Here is a 26,715-nt window from a genome sequence, read left to right as displayed (position 1 = left end):
GAGAGAGAGAGAGAGAGAGAGAGAGAGAGGGGGGGGGGGGGGGATGCATTGGCAGAGGGTAACATACTGTCTCAACACTCCACCCAACAGTTTCCACCCCCTGTGTCCTGTCACCTCGTCCCCACTCTCACCTCGCATTCTCTTTTAGTGTGCCACCCTCTGCCAACACACCCGTCCGTCTTTCCCCATTCTTCTCCTTTCTCACCCCCTTTTTCCCCAACTCTCTGCCTCACAGCCACCTGACGCTATGCCTGTTGGCAGTCTAATCCCTGCGCACTCTGAAAGCATTCCTCCGCCCTCCCCCAACTCTGCACCCCACCTGGACTGTGCTATTTCTTCCCCTTCACCACCCCTCCAGATTTTTGCTTCCATTTCACATGACAGTTGCATTCTGGTCCGAGCTGCTCTGCTGGAGTTGGCAGTAGTGTGCGCTTGATGTGTGCTAGCTTCTGTGAATGATGATGTTTGTGCCTGTCTGCAGATTGACGTCTCATCTTTACGGTAAGTGGCAAACTGTCTGTTCCTACATTACTCTCTGCTACATTACTCTGTTTTAATATCTGTTTGACATGTTACACATTCCATAACAACGCTTAGGTTTATCCCCTCCGGTATTAACTGTTAGTCTCATTTCATACTCATTTGTACATTAATTTACCAGTTTCTCACTGTTCACAGAAGCTGTATAACATCTGTTCAAATTTCAGTATGTTCCCCTAACTGAATTTTCTTAACGACAACCGCGACGCTGTTTCTTTCCTCTAGTTTCACAACTAAGCCTGTGCGTATTTCGGCAAAGAAATCGAATTGTACGTTACTTTTACCCTACTGACTGACGAATACCTCAAAATTTGCAGTCGACTCTTTAGTGTGTTTTTCAGACAGTTTACGTGTGATGCGGTTGCATGCGACTGCCTCGTAAAAATCTCGTGTGACAACTTCCCACTAACATACATGCATGTGACTGGTAAGGCTTGGGCATTGTCGACATCAGTAGTGAGATAATGCCACCATCAGTAAAAGGTGCACAATGCCTCGAAAATTCAAGAAAGCGGTTGTGACTGAGGAGTGTGATTCACTGTATCAGATTACCAAGGATACCAGTAGTTCTTACAAGATAAATCAACTGTACCAAATTTTAGCTTTTAACCTCTCTCTTACCATTTTACAGCACTTCAAGCTTAGGAGGTTCTGCAATTTTTAACATTGTGGTGACTCAAAAGACATTTGCTAATGTTCTAAAAGTAAACTGCCATTTGTATGATAAATAAACTGTGTGAAATATGGTGGTTCTGTACTCTGTGGTATAGGGACTGGAAGAAAATCCCTCTCATACATGCAAGTAAAACCATCAAGACATGAGGAAATGCATACTTAAATTCTTGTATCTTATTTTGTAAAAAAAAGAAATGGCACTTCATAACATCAAATATACAAGGGAAGGACAGAGTTACTTCAGAAAATGAAATTGAAAAGCTTTTTGTTCCTTTGATTGTTCTTGTTTTTGTAACACACGGTATTTTGCCTTTAGAACCTAAAAAGCACTCCGTCTTCAGGCCACAAGTGGCCCATCGGGACCATCCGACCGCCGTGTCACCCTCAGTTGAGGATGCGGATAGGAGTGGCGTGTGGTCAGCACACCGTTCTTCCGGTTGTTAAGATAGTTTTCTGTGACCGCAGCCACTACTATTCGATCCAGTAGCTCCGCAATTGGCGTCACTAGGCTGAGTGCACCCCGAAAAATGGCAACAGTGCATGGCGGCTGGACGGTCACCCGTCCAAGTGTCGGCCACGCCCGACAGCGCTTAATGCGGAAGATCTCACGGGAACTGGTGTATCCACTGCGGCACGGCCGTTGCCCTTAGAACCTGAAGTACTACTGATATTTTCAAAGGACCTCAAGGATATAATTTTGACAAAACTGAAAGTGCTTAAACTCATAAAATAAACAAAATCAACCAAATGTATGCAAAAAAAGTCAAAATATGAGGGTTGCACAGAAAGTAATGCCCTGCATTTTTTTTTTCTCAGCCAACAACGATGCTACAAATGTGAAGTGTTACATACGTATTACATGAAGTCTGCTGAATGACCGGGCCAAGTTTGTCACTTGCGACAGAGAGCGTAGCTGCAGGACAGTTTCAAAATGGCATCTGTACGTGATGTACGTTGCGAGCAACATACCGTCATTGAATTTCTCACTGCAGAGGAAGAAACTGTGGGGAATATTCACAAATGCTTGTGCAAAGTCTACGGAGCATCTGCTTTTGACCGAAGTACGGTTAGTCGCTGGGCACGGAGGGTGAGGTCATCGTAAGGCAGTTCGGCGGAACTCCACAGTTTGCAGTGGTGGGAAGACCCGTCCGCGGCTGTCACACCTGACGTAGCCCCCTCGGACTTCCACTTGTTTGGGCCATTAAAGGATGCCATTCGTGGAAGACATTTTGACGGCCGTGAGGAGGTGATTCACACAGTGAAGCACTGGCTCCACTATCAGGACAAGGATTTGTACCAACAGGGCATATACACCCTTTTTTCCCACTGGAGGAAGGCCAGAGAATGGAGTGGAGATTATATGGAAACATAGGGTGTGTAGATAAAACACCATTCCTTCGTGTGTGTGTAGTTCTCATTACGTTCAATAAAGAATTCTTGAAGAAAAAAATGCAGTGAGCTACTTTCTGAGCAACCTTCATAATTAATTTTGTTAAACATCTCAGCTTACACATAATCTATAACAGTAGCATTTTTTCTGTAAAGCACTCATGACTCCCCAGAAAGCTGATGCTTTAGAAGGTTTAGCAACAGCAAGTGCATTGCAAATTGCAATTGAACAAGTATCCTCTCCCTTGGGGCAATGGAATTACAGCAAAAGTCCTGAAGATTGCACAGATCCCACGGTATCATCATCTGCTGTTGTATGTAAGTGACTGATTATGCCAGTACCACAGAATGAAATGTTAACAAGCTACGTATCTAGATGGTATCAAGTTCTCTTTGCCCGCATGAGACACCGGTGAATATTATTCTGAAGTGGGCTCCACATTGTTACTGGCACTCTTTGCTTCCAAGTTCACTAAGCAATCTAGTGGCTTAAAGTTATGGAAACTTACACTTGCATGAAGTGTCTGAAGTTCCCCAAAATGTTCACTTGGGTCACAGTGTGTCTGATTTATAGACGCTCCAGAAATAAAATGTTAAGGAGTGTCATTTGTGTTATCACACTGTTAAAAATGCCAAAACATTTAAAACTTTGAAGTGCTGTAAAATGGAAACAGGGACAGATAAAAAGCCAAATCTGGCACAGTTACTTAAGTTTCGACAGAATGTGAGATGGCGGATGAGAAAACGCATTTTTCCGGGTCAAATTGATACAGAATCACATGGAGGCAACATTGACGGGTAATAAGAGCTACTGGATCTGATCTTGAACATTTACCGTATTCTAATTCTTGGTGCACTTGTGTGTTTGTCCTCTATGGAAATCTGAGTGTTATTCTATTCATCATAGAATTCTTTACCAAAGTGACTGACTGGATGGTCTTTTGGGTGTGTTGTATTTTATGTGCGTTTGTCGTGCAGTCTCTTTGCCAAATAAAATTATTTTGATACACTGAAATATTACAACCACCCACTTAGTAGTGTGCTGGTCCACCTTTTGAATGAAATACAGCCATCCTGAGTGACAAAAATTCAGGGGGGAGGGGGAGGGAGGAATGTCAAAAAAATTTTGATGACCAATATTATATGCGAAAGCTTAGTTTTTTATCAAAGCTATGCTGTATCTATATTAATTTAAAGCATTAACTTTTCATATTTGTCTGTTCCCACTTCTTAAACAAAGACTGCATTACAAGTCACATGCTGTGCATATCTGCTGTCATTGACTGAGAGATCATCTGATCTGAGCTGTGATTGGCTGGCAAACAGCACATCACACAGTGCAGTCTCTATTTCAGTGCTGCGAAAGCTGCTGTGCTTTGTTTGGTGAAATTTGTGTTCTGTAATACTCAAATGTGCAGTATACTTGATGTTGCATCAAAGATATTTCCAAAACACGTTGCTTTTTTTGCTGGATTTTGTTTCGTAAAGTGCCAGGAAGTTATTTGCCAGTGTATAAAACCTTTACTATTTAAAGAACTGATAAATTCTACAGCACACACACACAAACACACACACACACACTCACACACACTCTTTTTCCCCAGGCAAAAATACAGTACGCCCAGGGTGAAAGTAAATATCTTCTACGTTAACTGACAATACAATTTTCATCAGAGCTCTAAAATTTATCAGTCCTTTAAATAGTAAAAGTTTTATACACTGGCAAAGAACTTCCTGGCACTTTAGGAAACAAAAACTGGCAAAAAAGCAACGTGTTTTGGAAATATCTTTGATGCAACATCAAGTATACTGTACATTTCAGTATTACAGAACACACACAAATACACTTTCTCCCCAGGCAGAAATACAGTATGCCCAGGGTGAAAGTAACATATCTTCCACGTTAACTGCATGTATTACTATGAGCAGACCTCAAAGTTCTGATTTCTTCCCCTTGAACTTGAAATCACTTTCCCCATTTTTTTCCTTTACTGCATGCTCAGTGTAGAGATGGAATAATGTTGGGGATACGCTGCAATCCTATCTCACTCTCATCTGAACTGCTGTGTCCCTTTTACAATCCCTACGACTGCAGTGTTGTGGTTTCAGTGCAAGTTGTAGGTAACTTGTCACTCCCTGTGTTTACTCATAGCTACTGTAAGAAATTGTTGGGCATGTGTTCCATACAACAGGACCAGATAATCTGACTGTAAATACGAGGGTAATCCCAAAAGTAAGGTCTCCCATTTTTTTTATAAGTACATAGACCTGTTTATTTCTACAACGGTTAACATCAGTTTACAGCTTGAACATTTAGCTATTTTTTGACACAATCACTATTTCTGTTGATGCATTTTTGTAGACGCCGTGGCAGTTTTTGTATGCCCACGTCATACCAGCTCGCTGCCATGCTGTTCGGAAAGTTACAAACCTTTTCTTTCACCTTGTCGGAGCTGAATCGCTTTCTGGCCAAATGTTCTTTTAACCCAGGGAAGAGGTGATAGTCACTGGGTGCCAAGTCAAGACTATTGGGTGGGTGGGTGGGTGATTATGTTCCACTGAACCTGTTGCAGGAGAGCAACCGTTTGCAAAGTGATGTGCGGCCCAGCATTCAGCTCCGACGACGAGGTGAAAGGAGAGGTTCATAACTTTCTGAACAGCGTGGTGGCGAGCTGGTATGACATAAGCGTACAAAAACTGCCACGGTGGCTACAAAAATATATTGACAGAAATGGTGATTATGTCGAAAAATGGCTAAATGTAAACCATTGTAGAAATAAACAGGTCTATGTACTTATAAAAAAAATAGGAGACGTAACTTTTGGGGATTACCCTCGTAACTCGTTGCCTTTACCAATTGCCGTCAAATCACTGACCGATCCCCATCCGGCCGACAGGTCGGACCCCGCGGCCGCACGACGGGACGGTGCCGCCCTGACGATGCGCATCATCTCGCACACGACGGCGGCTCCCTTCGTGAGGCAGGGCACGACGAGCGTGACGGTGAACGGGGACGAGCGAGTGGTGCCCGTGGTGCGTGCTGTCGAGCTCAAGAAGTCGGTGTTGCAGCAGGTGGACAGGAACGGACAGGTCGACAGTGGGGAAGAGGAGGAGAGGTTTGTCGGCGTCAGCTCGCTCGCCAAGAGGTTCTCCGTCCTCGGGGACAACACCGTCGTGCAGGTGGGTTCTAGCTACTCGTAATGCCGAACTACTGTTATCGCAGCCACATTTTAAGTTCATTTACCGGGTGTACCTGTATGAAATGAGTGTTGTGGTTTTTTTTTTTTTTTTTGTGAAAATGAAACACAAATTTTGAATTGAAAAGTAAAAACATTTTATTCAAAGTACTGACCATTGCTTTCTCTACATATTGACCACCTTTCTGGCAATTTGTGGGCACCACGCCAATAGAAATGTTCGTCTTTTGAAGCAAAACGATCAGACACCCAATTTTCGACTTCTTCGTAAGAATCGAAGTGTTCCTCAGCCGATGTGTTTCCCATTGATGAAAACAAATGGGGGGTGGGGTAGCAGCTGTCAGCCAAGTGTTTTGATTGTATCCTGAACCAGTTTTGCTTTGTGTGCAGGTGCATTCTCGTGTAAAAAAGTTACTTTGCCGTGTCTTCTGGCCCATTCTGGTCTTTTTTTGATCAATGCACAGTTCAGATTGATCATTTGTTGTCTGTAGCACTGGGTTTTAGAAGCTCATGATACACCACACCTTTCTGATCGCACCAAACACAGAGCACTGTCTTCGTGCCGTATCGATCTGGTTTTGCAGTCGTTGTTGACGGTTGTCCCGGATTAACTCACGATTTTTCCCGTTTAGGATTCTTAAAATAAATCCATTTTTCATCGCCAGTAACAATTTGGTGCGAAATTTATTTTCTTTCATGTCTTTGAAGCAAAATTTGACAAATGGTTTTTCAGTTTTCCATCTGTCTTTCATTCAATTTGTGTGGCACCCATTTCCCACACTTTTGGATCTTTCCCATAGCTTTCAAACGGTCAGAAATTGTTTGTCGTGCAACATTTAGCATTTCTGCCATTTGCTTCTGACTCAAAGTATCATCTTAATCCAGTATTGCTTGCAATTCGGCATCTTCGAACTTTTTCGGTGGTCTTCCACGTTCTTTATTTTTTACATCAAAATCATTATTTCTGATCCGTTGAAACCGTCTTTTGCACATTGCTTCTGATAGAGCACGATCACCGTATGCCTCGACAAGCATTCGATGCAACTCTGTAGCACTTTTCTTCAAATTGAAACAAAAAATTAATGCGTTCCGCAGATCATTACTTTCTGGTACAAAATTCGACACTGTTTACACTACGAAAACGTACGATGTTGTTTGTTCCGTGACTTGACGTATACCAAATATCTTTGACAGATGTCGTACCGACCAAACAAAAAACAAATTGAGGCTCGTTCGCAACAAATATTCCCTATCGACACATTTGTATCTTAACGCTCATTTCGTACCGGTACACCGGGTAAGGTGTAACGGTAACAATTCGCCCAGTGTCGTCGAAAGGCGAACGAACACACCCCCGTGTCGAGTAGAGGGCCCGAGTCACTGAGTGCGGCATTCGCTTCGCAGAGGCGGAACTCGGGGCTGAGCAGAGTGGCCCGGCGACCCGTCTCGGAGCTGGTGACGGCCTCGGACGCGGCGCTGGCGTCCGCGGACCCCGCCGGCCCGGTGCACCGGACGGGCAGCTTCGCCAGCCTCGTCTCCGCCAGCAGGGCCAGCCAGCTGGGGCGCTCGGACAGCTCGGACGACGCCAGGGTCGGCTCCTCGCCAGGTGAGCACTCCTCTGGGGAGGTGGCTGCCGCTTGCACCTCAGATATGCTCGCTATTTTCATATACTTGAATTTAGCATATTTTGTGACAGTACTCACTTTCCCGTGGATGTTTATAAGATGATATTTGACTTTTTTGTGTCGGCTGCAGTCGTCTAGTGGAAGTATGATTCCATAATGCCGTTTCGTCGGCTGCTGAAATCCATTTTTCCGAATATTCTTCCTTCTCGATGTTTATATAAAAAAGTAGTAGAATAACTAATTTTTCTGGTCACTGGCAAAATATTATAACGGGGACCTGTACATTCTTCCATCGTCGTACACAGTGTGTTCACTGCCGACTGACTACGGTCGAGGACGATTACAGTGTCAAAGACATTTCACATAACACACGAGCTTCCACTTGTAGCCAGTCTCTTTGATATTATTCATCACATCTACTAATATTAATCAATATGCTGTCCCTCTCGAACATATAAGCAAATTAGCATAAAATAAGGCACATTACAGTTCACAAAAAATATTCTGACAAATATAAGAAAACATTTACATCCTCCCTCATTAGATTTGGTATCGACAAATCCGGTAGAAAATAACCCGTCTCCCAGATCCGTAACACACTGGACATTGTGGCTGACTTGACTCATTATAGTCCACATCCTCTCCAACATAAAAATGAGTTACTTTAATGACAGAAATATTACGAAAATGATAGATTGCTACACACCATATAGTGGAAATGTTGAGCCACAGGGAGGCACAAAAAAAGACTGCTAAACACACACACACACACACACACACACACACACACACACACACACACACAGAGAGAGAGAGAGAGAGAGAGAGAGAGAGAGAGAGAGAGAGAGAGAGACGGTGGTCATATATGTGCGTGTGTGTGTGTGTGGGGGGGGGGGGGGGGGGGGTTGTAATTCCAATAATTCCGAAGGCTGTTTGGCTGAAGTTTACTTGTTTAGCAGTCTTTTGTGCCTCCCTGTGGCTCATCATTTTCATAATGTTGCCATTACTCCATCCTGTATTTTCCATTGTTTACATTAATCAGATTTTCTTTCTACATTTCGATTGTACATCATCTTGAATCTACTGCTATGTCAACCATTATTGTCGTTGATCTGCGTTCTGCCACCTCGGCTGGTTCTGCCAGGTCACTGGTCGACTGCTAGAGCTTTTGTACGCTCGTAAAACTTTGAACCTCGATTTCTCGAGTGCTCTCGAGAAGCACGTTGTACTAGAGTAGCATCTGTTCCGTCAGAGTATGTACAACAGTTGTGCTAAAGATAGTCAATATTGATGACTAGTTGCGTGTAATCCTCCCTTGTGAGACATGATGCAGCAACTAGCCTAAATGGGCAGTGGACCTGCCTTTCTGAGATTTGATGGCTGTTTAAAAGATACGTACAATGATTCAGTGCTTGTTAATATTCTTAGTGGTACTGCACAAACGTCCTAGTCACATTACATACCTCGCTCTTTCCATAAATCAAAAGTAAGGAGATCAACGTGTGTGTAAAACATGTGAACAATAAAATTATATAACACACATTTCCAAAACAACTGATATACTGGTCTTCATAAGGAATTTTGTAGTTCAGGGTGCAGAAAAAGGCAAATAATTTGTACATTAATTTGTATATACATTAATTAACTATCTGATGTGTTCCGTTGCTGCTTTGTCACGATGCCGACTGGCAAAATAGTCTTCTCGAGAGCTACAATTTCCTATTATGTGATTTTGCTCGGATATCTGGATTGCCAGCAGTAGAACGTGAGTGATTCAGTGTTTCAGAAGACATTGATTAAATCTTTCTAACTCTGTACCCCAATACTTACGGAAAGCTGTAATCCGGAGCTCTGTATCAAACTTCGGCATCAACCATTGCTCAGGTATGTGGTGTGTCCTGGTAAATGCCTGTTCAAGCAGTGGAATCGCTGAATAATGGAACATACAATTTTCCTGCTTGACATTGCGTAGAAAGCGTTTAGCTTCTGGTGTGCTATACTGATGTTCAAATACGCAAAAAGGCTTTTCTGTGCCAGATAATCAAAATAATGCACCAGTTAACTTGGACTCTTACATGGAAGGCTGTGGGATCACTAAAAACCAGAAAAGTGCAAATAGGACTCACACTCTGAGGGTTACGTACAAACTTAATTCTGTATAGATAGTTTATCGGACAATTTTGGTGAGTGAGCTGTGGAAAGTCCAGATTGTGTCAACAATTGTGGAAAGGATAGATTGTTAATCACCACAAAGATGACATGTTGAGTTGCAGACAGGCACGACAAACTGACAGTTACACATTAAGCTTTCGATCTAAGCCTTCGTCAGAAAGAGAAACGTACATCCATTCCTACAAGTGAGCACACCTCGCGTGCACACACACGCACACGCACGCGCTCAAACACAGCAGCTGACTGCTCGGGCCAGATGTTGTCTTTAAGGTGATTAGCAATCTGTCCTTCCCGTAATGGTTGTTTTTGATGATGACTGAGTCTGTAAGTATCAGAGTTGTTGTTGTGGTCTTCAGTCCTGAGACTGGTTTGATGCAGCTCTCCATGCTACTCTATCCTGTGCAAGCTTCAGCTCCCACTACCTACTGCAGCCTACATCCTTCTGAATCTGTTTAGTGTATTCATCTCCTGGTCTCCTTCTACGATTTTTACCCTCTGTACTGAGAGTATGTGACATAAATGACTGCGTCTGTTGATTGCATTGATTTGTGGTCTTAACATCTCTACTCTATGGAGGGTCTGTGGACTTCAGTATCTGACAAAACTTCAACTCGATACCTCTGTCTGTTCCTGAGAAAATGGGGTCTTAACATGTGGACATGCAGACAGATGGACAACAAAGAGGTTCCTGTTTCACTGGTTGAGGTACAGAACTCCAAAAAGGAGACTCGCAGAAAATGTTCCTTTCTCCATGGCTTCCACTGTTAACGTACTCTTCCTGCTTCTGTCCCTGTAAAAATTTTAGTTGCTTATGGTTTCATGCTCAGCTTCATTTTGAGGAGTGTCAAATCGTTGTTCGTGACATTTGTAACTCCATCTGGCTTCGTATGTGGATTGCTTTTAAATTCCAAGGAAAGGTGAATTTTATTTACTTATTTATTTATTTATTTATTTATTTTTTTACACAAACATCCTGTTTCTCCAAACAACTTATACTATATGTGAATATTGTCAGCATTTGGAGGCACTTTATTTTATCATTGGTGAAATTTCATCTGCACTGTGAGGAAATAATGAAAATTTGCTAAATTCTGGCATCCAGAGCGCCTTTCGTGACGTAGAACTTGACACACGTCCCAGTTTCAGATTCCCTGTGCTTGACAGTGACAGAAATTTTGAACTTTGTCCTACATTCTCTGTAATTCCTGTAGATATATTACTGTGCACTAAAGTTACAGCTATTTGTAATTGCTATATTTATTTTCAGCCGTCTCACATTTAGTTTTTCAGCAGATCGGTCACTCGGCTCGTTACAGGTCTGGTGTCGCAAAATGGCCTCGTGAGTCCTACGGCGAAGCAGGCACCGGTGACGGTGTCCGCCGCACCCAAGGGCTTCCCTCTGCCTGTCGTCAAGGGCTTCCGGGTGCCCGGGGCCGGAGCGCCGGAACCCAGAAAGGGCATCACGCTCGTCGCCAAGCCCGAGGCGGGCGCGGGGGCGGGCCCGTCCGCATCCGCGCGCGCGCCAGCGCAGAACCCGCACGAGCAGCTGATGGCCGCCATCAGGGGTTTTGGCGGCACTGGAAACCTCGGGAAGCAGACCCAGGTACCCGGCGCGGCAGTTCTCTGTACAATTTCTAACCTCCCTCTTGTGCTGTGAGTGAGTGTAATGATTGAAATTTTGCTTTGGAGGCCTCACAAATATATGTATCAACTGCATTATTAGTCCATTCTTTCACTTCAGGATGAAATCAGAGGTGATAGTGTTACAGGTAACCAGGTTGCAGTGGAAAATGATGGCGGGACCAATTGAGAAGGGATGATGTTAACACTTCAAACATTTACTTTAAAATTACAAAGTCACACCATACTTTGTCACTGATAACCTAACAGCAATACTCAGTATAATTATCCAATACAGCATAACCACTTCTGGTGAAATTGTTTCCCTAAGGAAAGCAGTATTTAAAAAACCATATTACTGATAGTAAAAATAAAAGATCTTAGATCTTAAAATTAGAATGTTTGGTGCAAGGCTTTCACATATCGTTCGTTCTTAGAAATTTCGGTTACCTTAATCGGATGTGAACCTGTAATCGACACGCTCCACCCGTGGGTCTCGCATCTCTTCTGTGAGTACGGGCCTGGCCGACACGGAGCCCCAACCCTCGCAGTGTTTCTTCCCTTTCTGTGCTGCAGGTTTATCTTTCTACTGTTCTGTTTTTTCTCTCTAACTTTCCAGTGGATAGTCTTCCCAGTGCTGATGGTGCTCGGATCTGGTTTGTGTTTTGGACACTCATTTTCTTACTTTCCAGCCTTGTACAACTTTTCAATATTAACTATATGGTATCCTTGTCTAAATTTTACAGCAATGTAGATAGTGTAGGGAGTGTCACACAGCCTGGCCTGTTTCCCACGTTTGTTCCTTTCTCTCTTTGCACCCTTCTTCCGTGCAACGGTACTACAGCCAAAATCCAGTGCGGTAGCCATTCCATTGTGTGTTTGTGTGTGGGCGTGTGTAGCGGGGGAGAAGAGTGTCGTCAAGTACTTGCATGTTGGTAGCCTCCTGACCACACAGGGTCACTCGGTCACTCGGCTCGTTACAGGTACCGAAGCTGGAAACTCCCCATTCGAGCCGAGGAGTATTTGCCCATTGTGGGTGGAGTATGGGGACTCTGGGCAGTGATTTGCTGGCCAGGTAAGCGTTGCTGGGGCTGGGTGGCATCTGTGGGGCACTTTGGAGTGGGTGGTACTGTGACAGAAGATGTGCTCGTGAAGTCACTTAAGTTTTCTTCTGCTGGTGGTTGCACAGCCCCTGCAGTCTTTTTCTGGAGCTATGACACATTAAAATGCAGAGAGGTATGACCCCCAAATGCTCTCTTCCCTGGCTGTGCAATCGGAGGACTGTAGGGCTCGGAGAGAAGGTGAGAAATATTCGCCCCCACCCCCCCTACTTGGGTTGTTCTCGGATGGACGGGGATTCATCTGCATCTACATTTTATACTCCACAAGCCACCCAACGGTGTGTGGCGGAGGGCACTTTACGTGCCACTGTCATTACCTCCCTTTCCTGTTCCAGCTGCGTACGGTTCGCGGGAAGAACGACTGCCGGAAAGCCTCCTTGAGCGCTCGAATCTCTCTAATTTTACATTCGTGATCTCCTCGGGAGGTATAAGTAGGGGGAAGCAACATATTTGATACCTCATCCAGAAACGCACCCTCTCGAAACCTGGACAGCGAGCTACACCGCGATGCAGAGCACCTCTCTTGCAGAGTCTGCCACTCGAGTTTGCTAAACATCTCCGTAATGCTATCACGCTTACGAAATAGCTCCGTGACGAAACGCCCACTCTTCTTTGGATCTTCTCTATCTCGTCTGTCAACCTGGTACGGATCCCACACTGATGAGCAATACTCAAGTATAGGTCGAACGAGTGTTTTGTAAGCCACCTCCTTTGTTGATGGACTACGTTTTCTAAGGACTCTCACAATGAATTTCAACCTGGCACCCGCCTTAGCAACAATTACTTTTATATGATCATTCCACTTCAAATCGTTCCGTACGCATACACCAAGATATTTTACAGAAGTAACTGCTACCAGTGTTTGTTCCGTTATCATATAATCGTACAATAAAGGATCCTTCTTTCTATGTATTCGCAGTAGATTACATTTGTGTATGTTAAGGGCCAGTTGCCACTCCCTGCACCAAGTGCCTATTCGCTGCAGATCTTCCTGCATTTCGCTGCAGTTTTCTAATGCTGCAACTTCTCTGTATACAACAGCATCATTCACGAAAAGCTGCACGGAACTTCCTTTTCGACTAGAGAGCCTTTCTTTTCGATTGAACATCTTGAGGCCAAGTTTGAGGATGTAGCAGCAATTTCAAAAATTAAAATGGCTCTGTTCAACATAAAATGGCCTGTCATGCTCAGTCACAGGCACTGCTCGCCTGCAACGAGCTCACCAGTATAACGCCCCATAAAAGTCATAGTCCACTCAGGTATCCTTTTACTGGTTTGTCGAATGGGGACCAAAAGACAACAGAGTGTAGTGGATGGCAGAGCCTTCATCTCAGCCTGCGAAGGTGACTCATTACTCGAGAAAGTCGAGATTACGGTGTATTGTCGTGATGTCGAGCCGTATATTCCTCCTCCTGTGCAGTGCTACAAATGCGTGAGATTTGGACACTGTCTGTGGCAGTTGTGGCTGTCAGTTGCACAGGAATGCTCCTTGTGCCCACCCTTCCATCTGTATCAGCTGTGGAGGGCACCGTGCCCTTCTTTACCAGAATGACCGTTTTCAAACGAGAAAAGAAAATCGGGGAATATGAGACACTCGACCGCCCTCACGTATCTAGAGGCCGAGAAGACGTACGGTCGCCTACTTTCTACACGTACGGCAGTGATGTACGCTACTACTGTGACGACGTTGTACTCTTTAGTGGTTGTACTGTCGCCCCCCGTGTGTGCTACGTGGAGCCCCCGGGGCCGCCGGACTACACCCGCTGCCCTGGCGGTCGGGGCCCTCCCCAAACTGCTTCCCGCACACCCTCTTCTGGTGGCATCGACATCCCGTCTGCTGGGTATCTCAGTGTCTGACCTCCAGCTGGAGAAGCTGTGCCCAACTCCGGCACCTCGTACCGAGAAGGTATCCCTCTGGACACAACATTCCCGGGAATCTGTTGACTTGCAACTGGATGCCAGTCGGTGACTGAAGTAGCCACAGGCTGCAGGCTCATGCTCCTCGTCTGTCCCAGAATCCTTCACAGATCTACGAATCACCTAAGGACAACAATGACAAGACTTAGTCCTCGAAAAACGGGGAGATTCGGCTGCCCCCGTGCCGCCAGTCCACACGTTACACCTCTGCATCCGAGGCAGCGTTCTCGGGGAGAAGCTGACGAATGGGACTCGGTCCGGCGATTACGGGGCTCGAACGGTAACCGCTCGGCTGCTGCTGCTTCGTGGTGCAAATAGCCACGCACAGGTATATATTTGACGACTGATATTATCTTGCGATTTTCTCAGTAATGCTTGAGAAGTTCGCACTACTGCTTACACATTGTGTTGTCCTAATGGAGTACTACGAGTGTACGAAGTTTGCAGTAAATCCGCATTCCAAACGCTGGGCCTCTCCTTGTCAGTAACACTGGCTGGGATACAGACCGCTCAACCCTTCTGCAACTCTACATAGGTCTGATCGTGTCGTGCCTCGATTACGGGTGCCTGATGTAAGTCTCGGCACCGCCCGGATTGCGGATGCCGGATCGGAGGCACTGTTGCGAGATCCAACATGTGACAGGTGCCTTTTGGATCAGCCTTCTGAAGGGCCTACTCGTAGAGGCAGGCATCCCTGCCCTACAGATAGGGCATTGACAACTGCTGTTCATTTGTGCAATACACATTAGTTGCTCCCCTGAGCGTCTGAAGTACCACGTACTTTTCCCCATTTAGGGGGATCCCCCTCACACGACAGGTCTGGAATCGCGATCTCTGTTCTAATAGTATCTATTCCGAACTCTGTCTTTCTCCACTGTCACCACTTGTCAGTGAGAAATTGCGTGTGTACCTAAGGAGGGTACCCCGTACTCGGATCTACCTCGACGTCTCCTTCGGACTGAAAGACTCGACAGGCCCTACGGTCCTTCACCACCTGTACCTGGATGTCACAGACGCATTTCCAGGCTCAGAACGGTAGACACTGACGGCTCTACCATCGACAGACGAACTGGTTCGGCCTACACGTTGATGAGGTACACTCCCTGTCGAACAGATACAGTGGACGAGCCCTCGGGTATGTCCATTCTCGCACTCAATCGGCAGTGACTCCTCGAGTAGTCTTCGGGGTGTCGAGCGGCGCTAGCCTGCAGCCGTCGGTTAGGACTGTCGGGGATCTCCCGTATGACCTCCGTCACGCGGGCTCTGTGTGGAGCCTGGGTCACGTCGGGATCTGGGGGAACAAATGTGCCGACTGGTAGGCAGAGTTGGCTCCTAGATGTCAACTTTGGAGACGGGGGACCAGAACCGGACTTCCGGTCGACTGTACGCCGACAGCTGTCGGAGGCTCGGAATGTGGATCGGTGTGCCTCTGTTCCTCCGAATGCTAAAGGACACCGCAACTGAGTGGCAGCCTTCCCACCGTGCTTCTCGCAGGGAATCTACTGTCTGTTTTGGCTTCACACTGGCCACACTCGGCCGACTCTGTGACCACATCCTCAGACGAGATCATCTGCCCATCTCGCAGTGGCCCACATCCTACCGGATTGCTCCGATTTGACCACCTCACAGCAAAACCTTAAACTTGCTTACACGTTACCTCTGGTGGTAGCAGGCGACACTGAAGTGGCCGATTTGGTTTTGCATTTTGTCTGTGAAAGTTGTTTTTTCTCTCACCTGTGATGCAGGGTGTACTAGCCTCGTGTCCACTCTAGGGATCAAACTGGTGCCCCGTCGTCCTACCCGAGGGGCCTGGGGCTGCCTTTGCTCGGCGGTTTAGCCTGATGCCTGCCCTTCCCAAGTTTTTAGATTTTCTTATTCTGTTACACCTGTTGTCGGTCAGCAGACATTTTGACTTTGTTCTCTTTCCTGAGATTATATTTGTAGTTTTCTTGTGGCAATGGAGGGTCTCAAAGCACTGGTCAGAAGGGGAAGGCGCATCTCCAGTTGCGTAACGTGTCCCGAGGGCCTCGAGCTTGCTTTTCAGGCGTGTAAACTCTCCCACATTCACCCTTTTACCCTTCTCTCACTTCAGTCTCTCAGCTTTCTCAGTTCTCAAATACAGTCGAGGCCATTGGGATTTGTCTTCTGTGTCCTCCTTCTCTGGGAATTATTTCCAGTTTGACACACAATGGATTGAGGGATTGATGACCTCTTAGTGTGGTCTCTTTAACTCCATCAGTCAATCTATCCATCCTCCCATTAACTGCCTCCTTTCCGGACTTACTCACAAGGCAGAATGAGCATTATCAAATTGATTACTAAATTTTTAAGCGTACGAGAATATACGAGAGAATGTGCAACTTGATATACAAATTTGGTTTAGCACTGTACGAGACTCAACAGTAAGCATACGATTTCAGTGTTCATACTAACATTGGTTTTGATACAATTAGAGACAGTCTTGACGATTGGTCTGTCACACATCTTGTCCGACAATATACATTTTCCATCTGTCTCACTGCGTAAATATGATACAGTCTAGTTTCAGAGACCAGCAATAAGTTTTTAGAAGACAAATAGCTTCAACAGCTACCACTCGGCAGCACAGTCCTCGTGTGGCCTCTATCAGTACAATTAGTAAACGAGGAGATGACCGACACTGTGATGACCCTCTCCTCGTGAATTTTTTTAACACAACTCATCCGAGCCACCATTTAGTCTCTTAAGTCGGAGGCTTCAGAAACCACAGAAGACTATGCTTTAACCACAAGGACGAGCAGTACGATACCGACACACCGTACATTAATGTTTCACAGAGGTGATGAGCCTGTTATATTGGCACGTGACAGTACCTTTTGCAAACTTCCCATTAGCTCTGCAGCTGCATTTAACACTTCACCTATCTGGCCATTTGAGACATGTTACATATACTGTGCCTCTTACTTTCTGCATTCACAAAGTTAACTACTCTTGTCAGTATAGCTCCCATTGAGTAAACACCTGCACAATCACTCGGCTTCCCGCTTCCCAGACGAGTGCGGGTTCGCGGGGTGAGACGGTGCACTGGTTAGCACACTGACTCGACTGTTCGAACCCACATCTGGCCATTCCGATTTAGGTTATCCGTGATTTCCCAAAATCGCTTCAGGCAAATGTCGGAATGGTTCCTTCGAAAGTGCATGGCCGACTCCCTTCCCACCCTCCCCTAATCTGATGGAAGCGATGACCTCACTGTTTGATCCACTCCTCCCCAAATTTACCGACCGACCCCGGGGTTCCTTCCGTCTGCGTGCACCTGTCGTCTCTCGACGACCTCCGATCTCCCTCCTTCGGAGCCTGCCTGTTCCGTAGATAAACCCCTTTCCTCCTCGGAGGAGTTCCACGTATGTAGGCAGACCCAGGTTGGCTAGTGCCGACTAAATCGTCATGCCGTACGTAGCGCCAGAGGAACTTGGGCTCGTGTGGAAGGTGGAGAGCTGAGTGAGTGGTGCACAGGTGTTTACTTGATGGCTGCTATGCTGACAACAGCGGTTAGCATTGTGCATGGAGGTAGTAAGAGAGACGGTGAGTCAAATAAGACAATATAAATGTAAACATAGTCCGTAGCAGGCTGTAATGTAAAAATCGCATTTTTATTATTTATTAATCATTCGGAGGTTGTGGATCCCCACAAATACAAAATTTCAAAGAAGACTGTGATGCAGGTAATGTGTCTCATGGCGCCAAATACATGAAGTGTTAAATGCGGCTGATGGGCTAATGGGAAGGTTGCAAAAGGTACTGTCATTCACCAATATTGCAGGCTCTTCATCCCGGTCACACATTAATTTACAGTTTGTCAGTATCACACTGCTCGTCCTTGTTGTTGAAGCCTGGTATTCTGTGGTCTGTGAAGCCTTTGACTGAGTATTGTTTGTACTTAACCTGCTGTCATCAGTTTTTCTGTCGTCAATCAATATCGCAAATAGTGCAGTAGTCTAGTTGACGATTTCTGGTCAGGGAGAATACTGTGGTTTATTTTTGGTACAAATACATTCATAAGTAATGTAATTTCTTGTGACAATATTTTAGTTATATTTTTTATTTTTTAAATTTCTATTCTGTTTTCATCATATCAACATAATACACATTAATAGGGTGCTTCCAGATGTTTTGCCGAGTTGTCGTTTCCATTTTATACGCAATATTTTGACTTCCCGATGTTTTTCTAAATTGTGGCTTCCATTTTGTATGCAATATTTTGATAACTGACTCATCCGATCAGTTATTCCAGGCAGCGAGGACACCTGACGGCAAAACTTAAAACACCAGAAGAAAGGTGACACGGTTGTCAGAATATTGCGTACAGAATGGAAACGACAATCTTTCAGAAGCACAGATTTAATCTCTCGGAGGCATTCTGAGAGTTCACATAAAACATTAATAAAAACTGCCACAAAAAAGAAGAAATTGACACGGCTGGAGGCTCGAAAAAGTTTCAGTAGTTTATTTTGCTGAGAGACCGTGCATTCCTACAGAACCTATACATATTTTATGATTTTAATTCCTTTTGTTGTCATTAGAAATGGATAGTTTATTTTATTTTTTGTCCTCTTCATTTTTTAGAATGTTGCCGAGTGCGAGAGTTGAGCAGTCCACCGCTGCAGCTTCCTCAGGAGATATTTGACAGGAGAACTGCGTAGGAACTTACTGCATTGCAGAGGCCTCCCTCTGTGTTAAGAGGACGATGGTGCAAGTGAGAGACGTCAGATGCTGAAATACTGAATGCAGTAGACAGAGATGACAGTGCTGTGCCTGAAAGCCTAGGTGTCAGTTGCCCTGGTGCCTCCTGTGCTGGGACAAACACAGAGACCCGGAGGTTGTGCCATTGAGAGCAGAAAATGCACTGTACAACATTAGTCTGTCAGTTCCGACAATGGGAAGCGTGTTCGGTGTTGGGTGTATCGAACTGCACGGTGGTGATATGTTTGTGAGTGTGTTTAGGCTGCTGTGTGATATACGTGCAGTACCTTTGTTGTGTGTATGTATGTTTTTTTTTTTTCTTTTTTTGTGGAACTCTTTAGTTTTCAAGGCTGGAAGATAGACTGAATGTGTTAAGAATCTGGCAGCTTTCAAATGTGACGAATTTTGCCCTCATTCTTTGTAAAAGAAGCTGGAGCAGTGTAAAAGTTTCTGTCATTTTTCTCAAGTGACAAAATGTTCAGGACACGTAAGGGATTTCGATACAGCATTTTCTGTTGTTCTGAAAGAGATTTTCAGTAGTGGGCCTCATTTGTTATTTGGAGAAATCGGGCATTACGGTGACAACTGTGCGCCCTCTTTCCTCGACTGTTCAGAATTATTAGTACGTTTGTCGAGGAAGGACAACTTCGTAGGCTGTACTGTGCTGTGGAGTGCTTTGTGTGCTCAGGAAACGAAAACTCGAGGGCATTTTTACGTGGAACGGACGAAGTGAATACCGTGAAAGGAATAAGGGTGCATAAGGCACTCCATAGTTTCCCTCGTGTCGGAAATGTGCCTTTATTGCATTCGTTCCGCTCGTCAGTTGAACATTAGGGGTGCAGCGTACTAAAGTGTTTGGTTGCTAGCAAAAGGGGAAGCCTTGTCTTCGAACAGCTTATTTAATTTCTGGTACAGTCACCCATTCCACTGAATCTGCATTGTTTTAGTAATGTGGGACCAATTACTTTTCATTTTTTTGTTTTAGGAATGATAACAGTGAGTGTTGTAAATGGCAGTGATATCTAAAAATGAAGACTGCATTTCACAAAATGGCATCACTGTGTTCATAGACACAAAAGTATTCTTTCGTGTTTGTGTGTGTTTTATTGGAGTCATAGAAGGTGAAATAATTTCAAGATAATACACACACAGTTAACAGAAAAGAGAGGGGAACCCATCAGTCTTTTCTTCTCGGGTGAAGCAGTGGGCATAAAATAATTTGTTGCGGTTTTAGGACGAGAAAGCAGATATTATTTTTGCCTCGTGTGTGTGACTTGTATTTTTGATATGTTATGTAAAGGACATTTGTATTGAAAATGCTGGGATTTAAAAAAACCAACTTGGAGATGCTAAACGTTTTTCTACTTAAAGCAGGGAGGACTAGAAAATTCCCTTATTGTCCTTTTGAAGGAGATACCTGTCACTTGTTATATGGATGTTTCATGCTCTAAACAGTCATTACTTTTTAAAGAAAAACGTAAATATATAATCAAATCAAAATATGTTGTATTGGAAAGAAAGGGTCATTTATGTAACAATGGGATTACTTTTCATTGTATTCTGATGATTTCTGTATTCATGTATGCTATCATGTTTGGGTTTTTTGTTGTTAAAGTGTGTAATCAATGCTAATGGAGAAAATTACATATTTATTCCATGGGGTTTGTTTATGATATTATTATCCACATTACATATTAATGTTTGTTATTAATCAGGGGCATTTTATGAGTGTGGAAGTGGCTTTTGTTATTTATGTCTAAAATTAATTGTATGTTCTTTGTCTTTAATGGAAAAGAAGGGAGAGCAGTGAAGTGGTACAGGTGCAGCATTGAAGCTGTGCAGACGTGCTAATTCTCTCAAGTTTTAAACAATTTCGGATCTTCATAGAAAACAATGTTGAAGAGCACTTTTAGCTCTTTATTGAAACAAATTGTTTTACATTTGGAACCAAATGTACTCGGTAAACAATAGGATGGGGTGTTTCCCGGAAGCACTCACCTGATCAAAAATGGTCGGTGCCTTCAGTTTACTGTTCAGTCCGTGGCCTCTTATGGTGGCCATTTCTTTCCCCCTTTTGCTCCAGAGCCAGTTGGCGCAAGTCTTGTGCTAGTCATATATAATTTTCTCTTGTGACGAGATGCACATATTACGGTCGTGCAATTTTCCTCTCGGTGTCGTGTGGGGCATTTCCTCCTCACGTTTCTGTTAACGCTGTACAAAAAAATTTCGAAGGAATATTTACACTTTGTCATGTATATTTAACTTCCTATATTTATTGGTAATCTGGTGTGTCAGTTTATAGCTGATTGTTCTGGTACATAGTTCTGAATGAGTTTATGTTCTTTAGCTTATTCTTTCTTCTCGTTGTCTATTCCACTTCTCCAGTGACCTTCTGTTTCACCATCTCCCACCCACATGTGTGTGGAACTAGATCTTTTTTTATATACATATGTTAGCTCACTTGAGCAGTGATTACCCAATGGGGATGTTGTGATGTGGCTAAAGTTTTGTTGAGATGCTCTGAAACTGTCTGTACCTTGCTAGATCATTCTTAAGTCACTCACCTTTTTGTTACTTTGCTGATTCTGTAAGCTGTGTCATCTCGTCACAGTCCTGTGTAACGTGTTGAACTTTTTTGTTTTCATTCTTTGTTGTAAATAACATGCATATACATTACAAATTATCAGACTGTTTCTATGATTATAATTATGTATCATTATTGTAATTAATTCATTATGTATGTATCATCATTGAAGTGTCAAATGTTTTTGTTGTGGTAAAATAAATAGAAAATTATATTAATAATAGAGACTTGTTTATATGAAACCTTTGTAACTGGCTGCTATAACCTCCCTTACGCTCTTTGTTTCTTGCTGGTGGATTAAACCAGTCTGCAATTCTCTTGTGGTCTTACTGTCAACTCCCGTATTTAAAAACGGAACTTGGCTAAGAGGAGCAGTTACAATAGTTAAATATTTTCTCACTAAGATAAGTTAATTATTTTCTGTTTATTGGAATTTGTCTTTTTTTTCCATCAGCAGTCATTGTTATCAATGGTTCATATGCATAGGAAATATTTCCTTGGTGTGTGTGGTCTTTTGGTTCTGCATTCTTTTAACATTGCTCTTACAAGTGAAACATCTCAGCCTTTTTTTTTTTTTTTTTTAATTTATGCTTAAAATTCGTATTCCTCTTGTGATTCAACAACAGTTCTGCCATAGAAGTGTTACCACTTTTGCACAGTTTTACGTTATACACAGAAATACCTCTCCCTTGCATAGAGTCCAGAATGGACAATGATAAGGACTCACAACTGACATTTGAGTAGTTCAGTGATTGACAATGCTTCTCTCTCATTTTCTTACCTTTCTTTCATTTGTAATTACCACATTAGTTTTCCCCATGTAAATAATTTGTTTTGCAAACAGAGAATTTTAATATAAATATCATTAAATTTGTACAGCATTGAATTCTGTACCATACAAACCACCATTATGAGTAATTTATGAAAATATTTGAACTTCAATGGTTTCATATTTCAGACAATTGAAGAGATCAGCAGATGATGCTGTTAATCTATTAGAGTGAATTTTGAGTTATTTGATGTTCGATGCCTGGTTAAATTCGAAGACAAGAACATAAATGCAGTACGACAAATGGTTTCCACAGAAGACACTTTTTCCTATTGGTACATGAGGGATTACTTATTACCACTATGTAGTGCTATTCAAATGTACTATCAGACTATTTTTTATTAAATTTCTTCCACAGATCTCTACACTAAAAGGTTATCACTGCATCAGATGTAGATGAAATTAAGAGTAACAGCTATACACTTACCAGTTTTTACAAAATTATTCTTTCTTAAATTTCAGTTAGCATAATAATTACATATAAGATACAGATCTAAAACGACAACTTGGCTATAACGTCGTGATTTCTGTGGTAAGGCTATGTTCCTTGTAAGGAACATACCTCTCATCCTTGCTTAATACAACAAATGTACATGTGTGTATGCAGTTTTAGCTGGGCATGCTGAAAACTGTTGATGTGCACTGTATCGCGTAACTTTTTGAAAATGCTGTTAGTTCATTCAATGATAACTGTGCTGTTATTCCTATTGTATGAAATGGTTTTGAAAATACTCTTTTATGTTTGTTAAAAGCCATGGCTAAATTTTCTCAGGGCGCTATCGCCAGAAATATCATACGTATCCCATCATGAAGACATCCGTCTTACTCACAATGGATTAAAAATCTTTCTTTAATATTGCGCGATAATCCATTAAACACAATGCTTAATTATTTTTTTCTGTGAGGCTTGATGCTCCAGGATAGCTGTCTATGTGCAATGGCAGTGTAAGCATTTATATAAATTCCCGTTAATAAAAAACTACCTTTGGCCTGATATGAAATGGAAAATATTAAAAGACACCATTTTCGATTTATTGAGATTATTCTTTTTAACACTTTTAGCATGAAATGACTATTAAGAGCTTATATCATTCTTATCATTAATAGCGTCGCTACAATAATGAGCCTACACAAAAATGTCCAGGGCAACATTTAATTATTATATAACTAAATCATATTCAGGAAAGGTACTCACTGCTGACAAGAACACATTTTATAACCAGTAGTTTCATATATGTATATATAAAACAAATTAATATTGCTACATATAATTGTATGAATTACAGACCGTGAACATTAAGCGTCTGTCAGCTAGAATGTCAGAATGGAGAAGACAATGAAACAAAAAACGCTCATTTTTTTTATACAAAATGGACAAATATCATAATTATTTCTATTCTGAAAGTGCAGATCAAGCTTCTTTATTGTTGCATATTAACGTATTTATACTCATCTTTTACCGGAGGCTATGCTATAAAAGCCCCCTGGAATGCCATTTGCGTAGTTACAGACAGTGTTGCAAATGGCATTCCACGATATCATATTTCCGTTGATAATGTCTGTGTCCAAACAGGTGATGATAGACATATTTGATCTAATCATGGTATTAATATATTTTAAGTTTGTCTGCATCCAAACAGGTGACGACAGATTTATGTGATTTGTTTTTTTATTATTATTATTGTTATTATTGATTGAATTTGTCTGCATTCAAACAGGTGATAACAGATAATTATATTAATAAGTTTGAAGTATGCCTGCATCTGAACAGGTGACCGCAGACACATGTGATTTCAATAATTAGGATAATACAGTTACTTCCTTGTAGTTCTTGCACATGGATGAATTTTACTCTAAAGTTGAGTGCAGTCTTTTTTACTATCTTTCCTTTTCATAATTTGTTTTATGCTCTCCCATTTGGGTAAAAGTCACTGGGAAATGTAGGGAAAATCGGGGCAGAGTTATAAAGATTGTACTTTTATTCAACATTTAAATACGTAAGTATAGATACAAATAATTTCAATTCGGTCTGTCGTCAATGTTTTTTACAAAAATTAAAGTGTTTATCGTTAATTTTCTTCTGTGGTAAGCTGGTGAATTGATAAGGGAGTGGATGCCGGATTGTGCCCCCGACAGCGTGTACTGCAGATCGTGACGTCACCGAAGCGAGCGATCAGCTGACGTGCGACAGCGACGACCCGCACACACTGTGTACTGGATGTGCGTCGTCTTCTACCGTCCTCACAGTTGTTCTCAGTCACCGCTCCACAGCAAAATTTCGTGAAATGCAAGGACAGCAGCATAAGTTCATTATAAATAAATAGATGTTCATTCCTGCGGATGAGAAAAACACGTGATTATTCGTCCTGTTCTATTGTCTTCAATCGGCACCAGTTCCTGTCAATTTGCGTATGAATTAATCTTTCACTCATTAATATACTCGAAGTCCACTAAATGACACTGCTGTTCCAGTACAGTTTATCACACTATTGTTGAAGTTTATATGTCAGTTTTGTACTGCTGTATGACACTGTTAAAATTCACAGTTTGTCACACGTTAACGTTAGCTTCGTACAGTTGCTGTGCCCCAGAGTTCTGTTACACACCACAATGTCTATAAAGTCACAAACAGGTACCTTCAGACACGCTTGGGCAGATCGGCTGTTCTGTTTGCTTGCGCAGACGGATTCCCATTGTTGACTTCATCCCCTCGGATTATAGATTTTCTGACTTCTGTTTCGATCAGCTGTGCTTAGACTGTGTTAAATAACGTCCTTGTCTGAAATCCACTTATTAGTTTGCCACGGTCTGTAAACTATTCACTACATTTAACTTTTATACACTGTAGGAAAACCAACGTCTCTGGCATTGTACCGTTTATATTGTTTTATGAACACTCCTTATTACACTATAGTTCCTATGAATTACTTTATTTTTGGTCACAGTGAATCTAATGTATTGACACAATGTTCATTCAGGTCTATGCACACACAGTCACTGTTCTTTACAGTCTCTTGTGGCACATTAAATCGTTCATTAATACTTTAACACTTTATTTACATGACAAAATACACAATGTACTCAAGTGTACATTATACCTCATTACAATGTACACTAGGTATTGGTAGCATTAGTACCTTGCTGCTCCATATGCTTACCCCCCCCCCCCCTCCCCCCCCATTTTTTTTTAATTGCTACACCAAGAAGAAATGCAGATGATAAACGGGTATTCATTGGACAAATATATTATACTAGAACTGACAGGTGATTACATTTTCACGCAATTTGGGCACATAGATTCTGAGAAATCAGTACCCCGAACAACCACCTCTGGCCGTAATAATGGCCTTGATATGCCTGGGCATTGACTCAAACAGAGATTGGATGGCATGTACAGATACAGCTGCCCATGCAGCTTCAACATGATACCACAGTTCATCAAGACTAGTGACTGGCGTGTTGTGACGAGCCAGTTGCTCGGCCACCATTGACCAGATGTTTTCAATTGCTGAGAGATCTAGAGAATGTGCTGGCCAGGGTGGCAGCGGTCGTGCATTATCCTGCTGAAATGTAGGGTTTCTCAGGGATCAAATAAAGGGTAGAGCCACGGGTCGTAACGCATCTGAAATGTAACGTCCACTGTTCAAAGTGCCATCAATGCAAACAAGAGGTGAGACAGACGTGTAACCAATGGCACTCCATACCATCACGCCGGGTGATACGCCAGTATGGCGATGACAAATACATGCTTCCAATGTGCGTTCAACTACGACATCCCCAAACATGGATGCGACCATCATGATGCTGTAAACAAAACCTGGATTCATCCGAAAACATGACATTTTGCCATTTGTGCTCCCAGGTTTGTCGTCGAGTACACCATCACAGGTACTCTTGTCTCTGATTCAGCGTCAGGGGTAACCGCAGCCACGGTCTCAGAGCTGATAGTCCCTGCTGCTGCAAACGTCGTCGAACTTTTCGTGCCGATGGTTGTTGTCTTGAAAACGTTCCATCTGTTGACTCAGTGATCTAGACTTGGCTGCACGATCTGTTAAAGCCATTTGGATAAGATGCCTATCATCTTGACTTCTAGTGATAAGAGGCCGTTGGGATCCAGCACGACATTCAGTATTACTCTTCTGAACCCACCAATTCCATATTCTGCTAACAGTCATTGGATCTCGACCAACGCGAACAGCAATGTCGCGATACAATAAACTGCAATTGCAATAGGCTACAATCAGACCTTTATAAATGTAGGAAACGTGATGGTACGCATTTCTCCTCCTTACACGAGGCATCACGACGACGTTTCACCAGGCAA

General features: G+C 43.0%; 1 protein-coding gene across 1 annotated transcript in view; it reads left to right on the top strand.

Moving 5' to 3' along the window:
* LOC126108286 (uncharacterized) overlaps positions 1–21,783 on the top strand; it is a 365,566-nt gene extending 343,783 nt beyond the window's left edge. Inside the window, exons 23-26 of the mRNA XM_049913510.1 lie at positions 5,502–5,784; positions 7,206–7,407; positions 10,915–11,201; positions 18,862–21,783. Coding sequence (XP_049769467.1) covers positions 5,502–5,784; positions 7,206–7,407; positions 10,915–11,201; positions 18,862–18,885 — 796 coding nt within the window. The 3' untranslated portion in view covers positions 18,886–21,783. The remainder of the gene's footprint in view (positions 1–5,501; positions 5,785–7,205; positions 7,408–10,914; positions 11,202–18,861) is intronic.
* The last annotated feature ends 4,932 nt before the right edge of the window (positions 21,784–26,715 follow it).

Source organism: Schistocerca cancellata, chromosome 11, assembly GCF_023864275.1.
Source record: "Schistocerca cancellata isolate TAMUIC-IGC-003103 chromosome 11, iqSchCanc2.1, whole genome shotgun sequence".
Lineage (NCBI taxonomy): Eukaryota > Metazoa > Arthropoda > Insecta > Orthoptera > Acrididae > Schistocerca > Schistocerca cancellata.
This window is presented reverse-complemented; position numbering and strand designations above follow the sequence as displayed.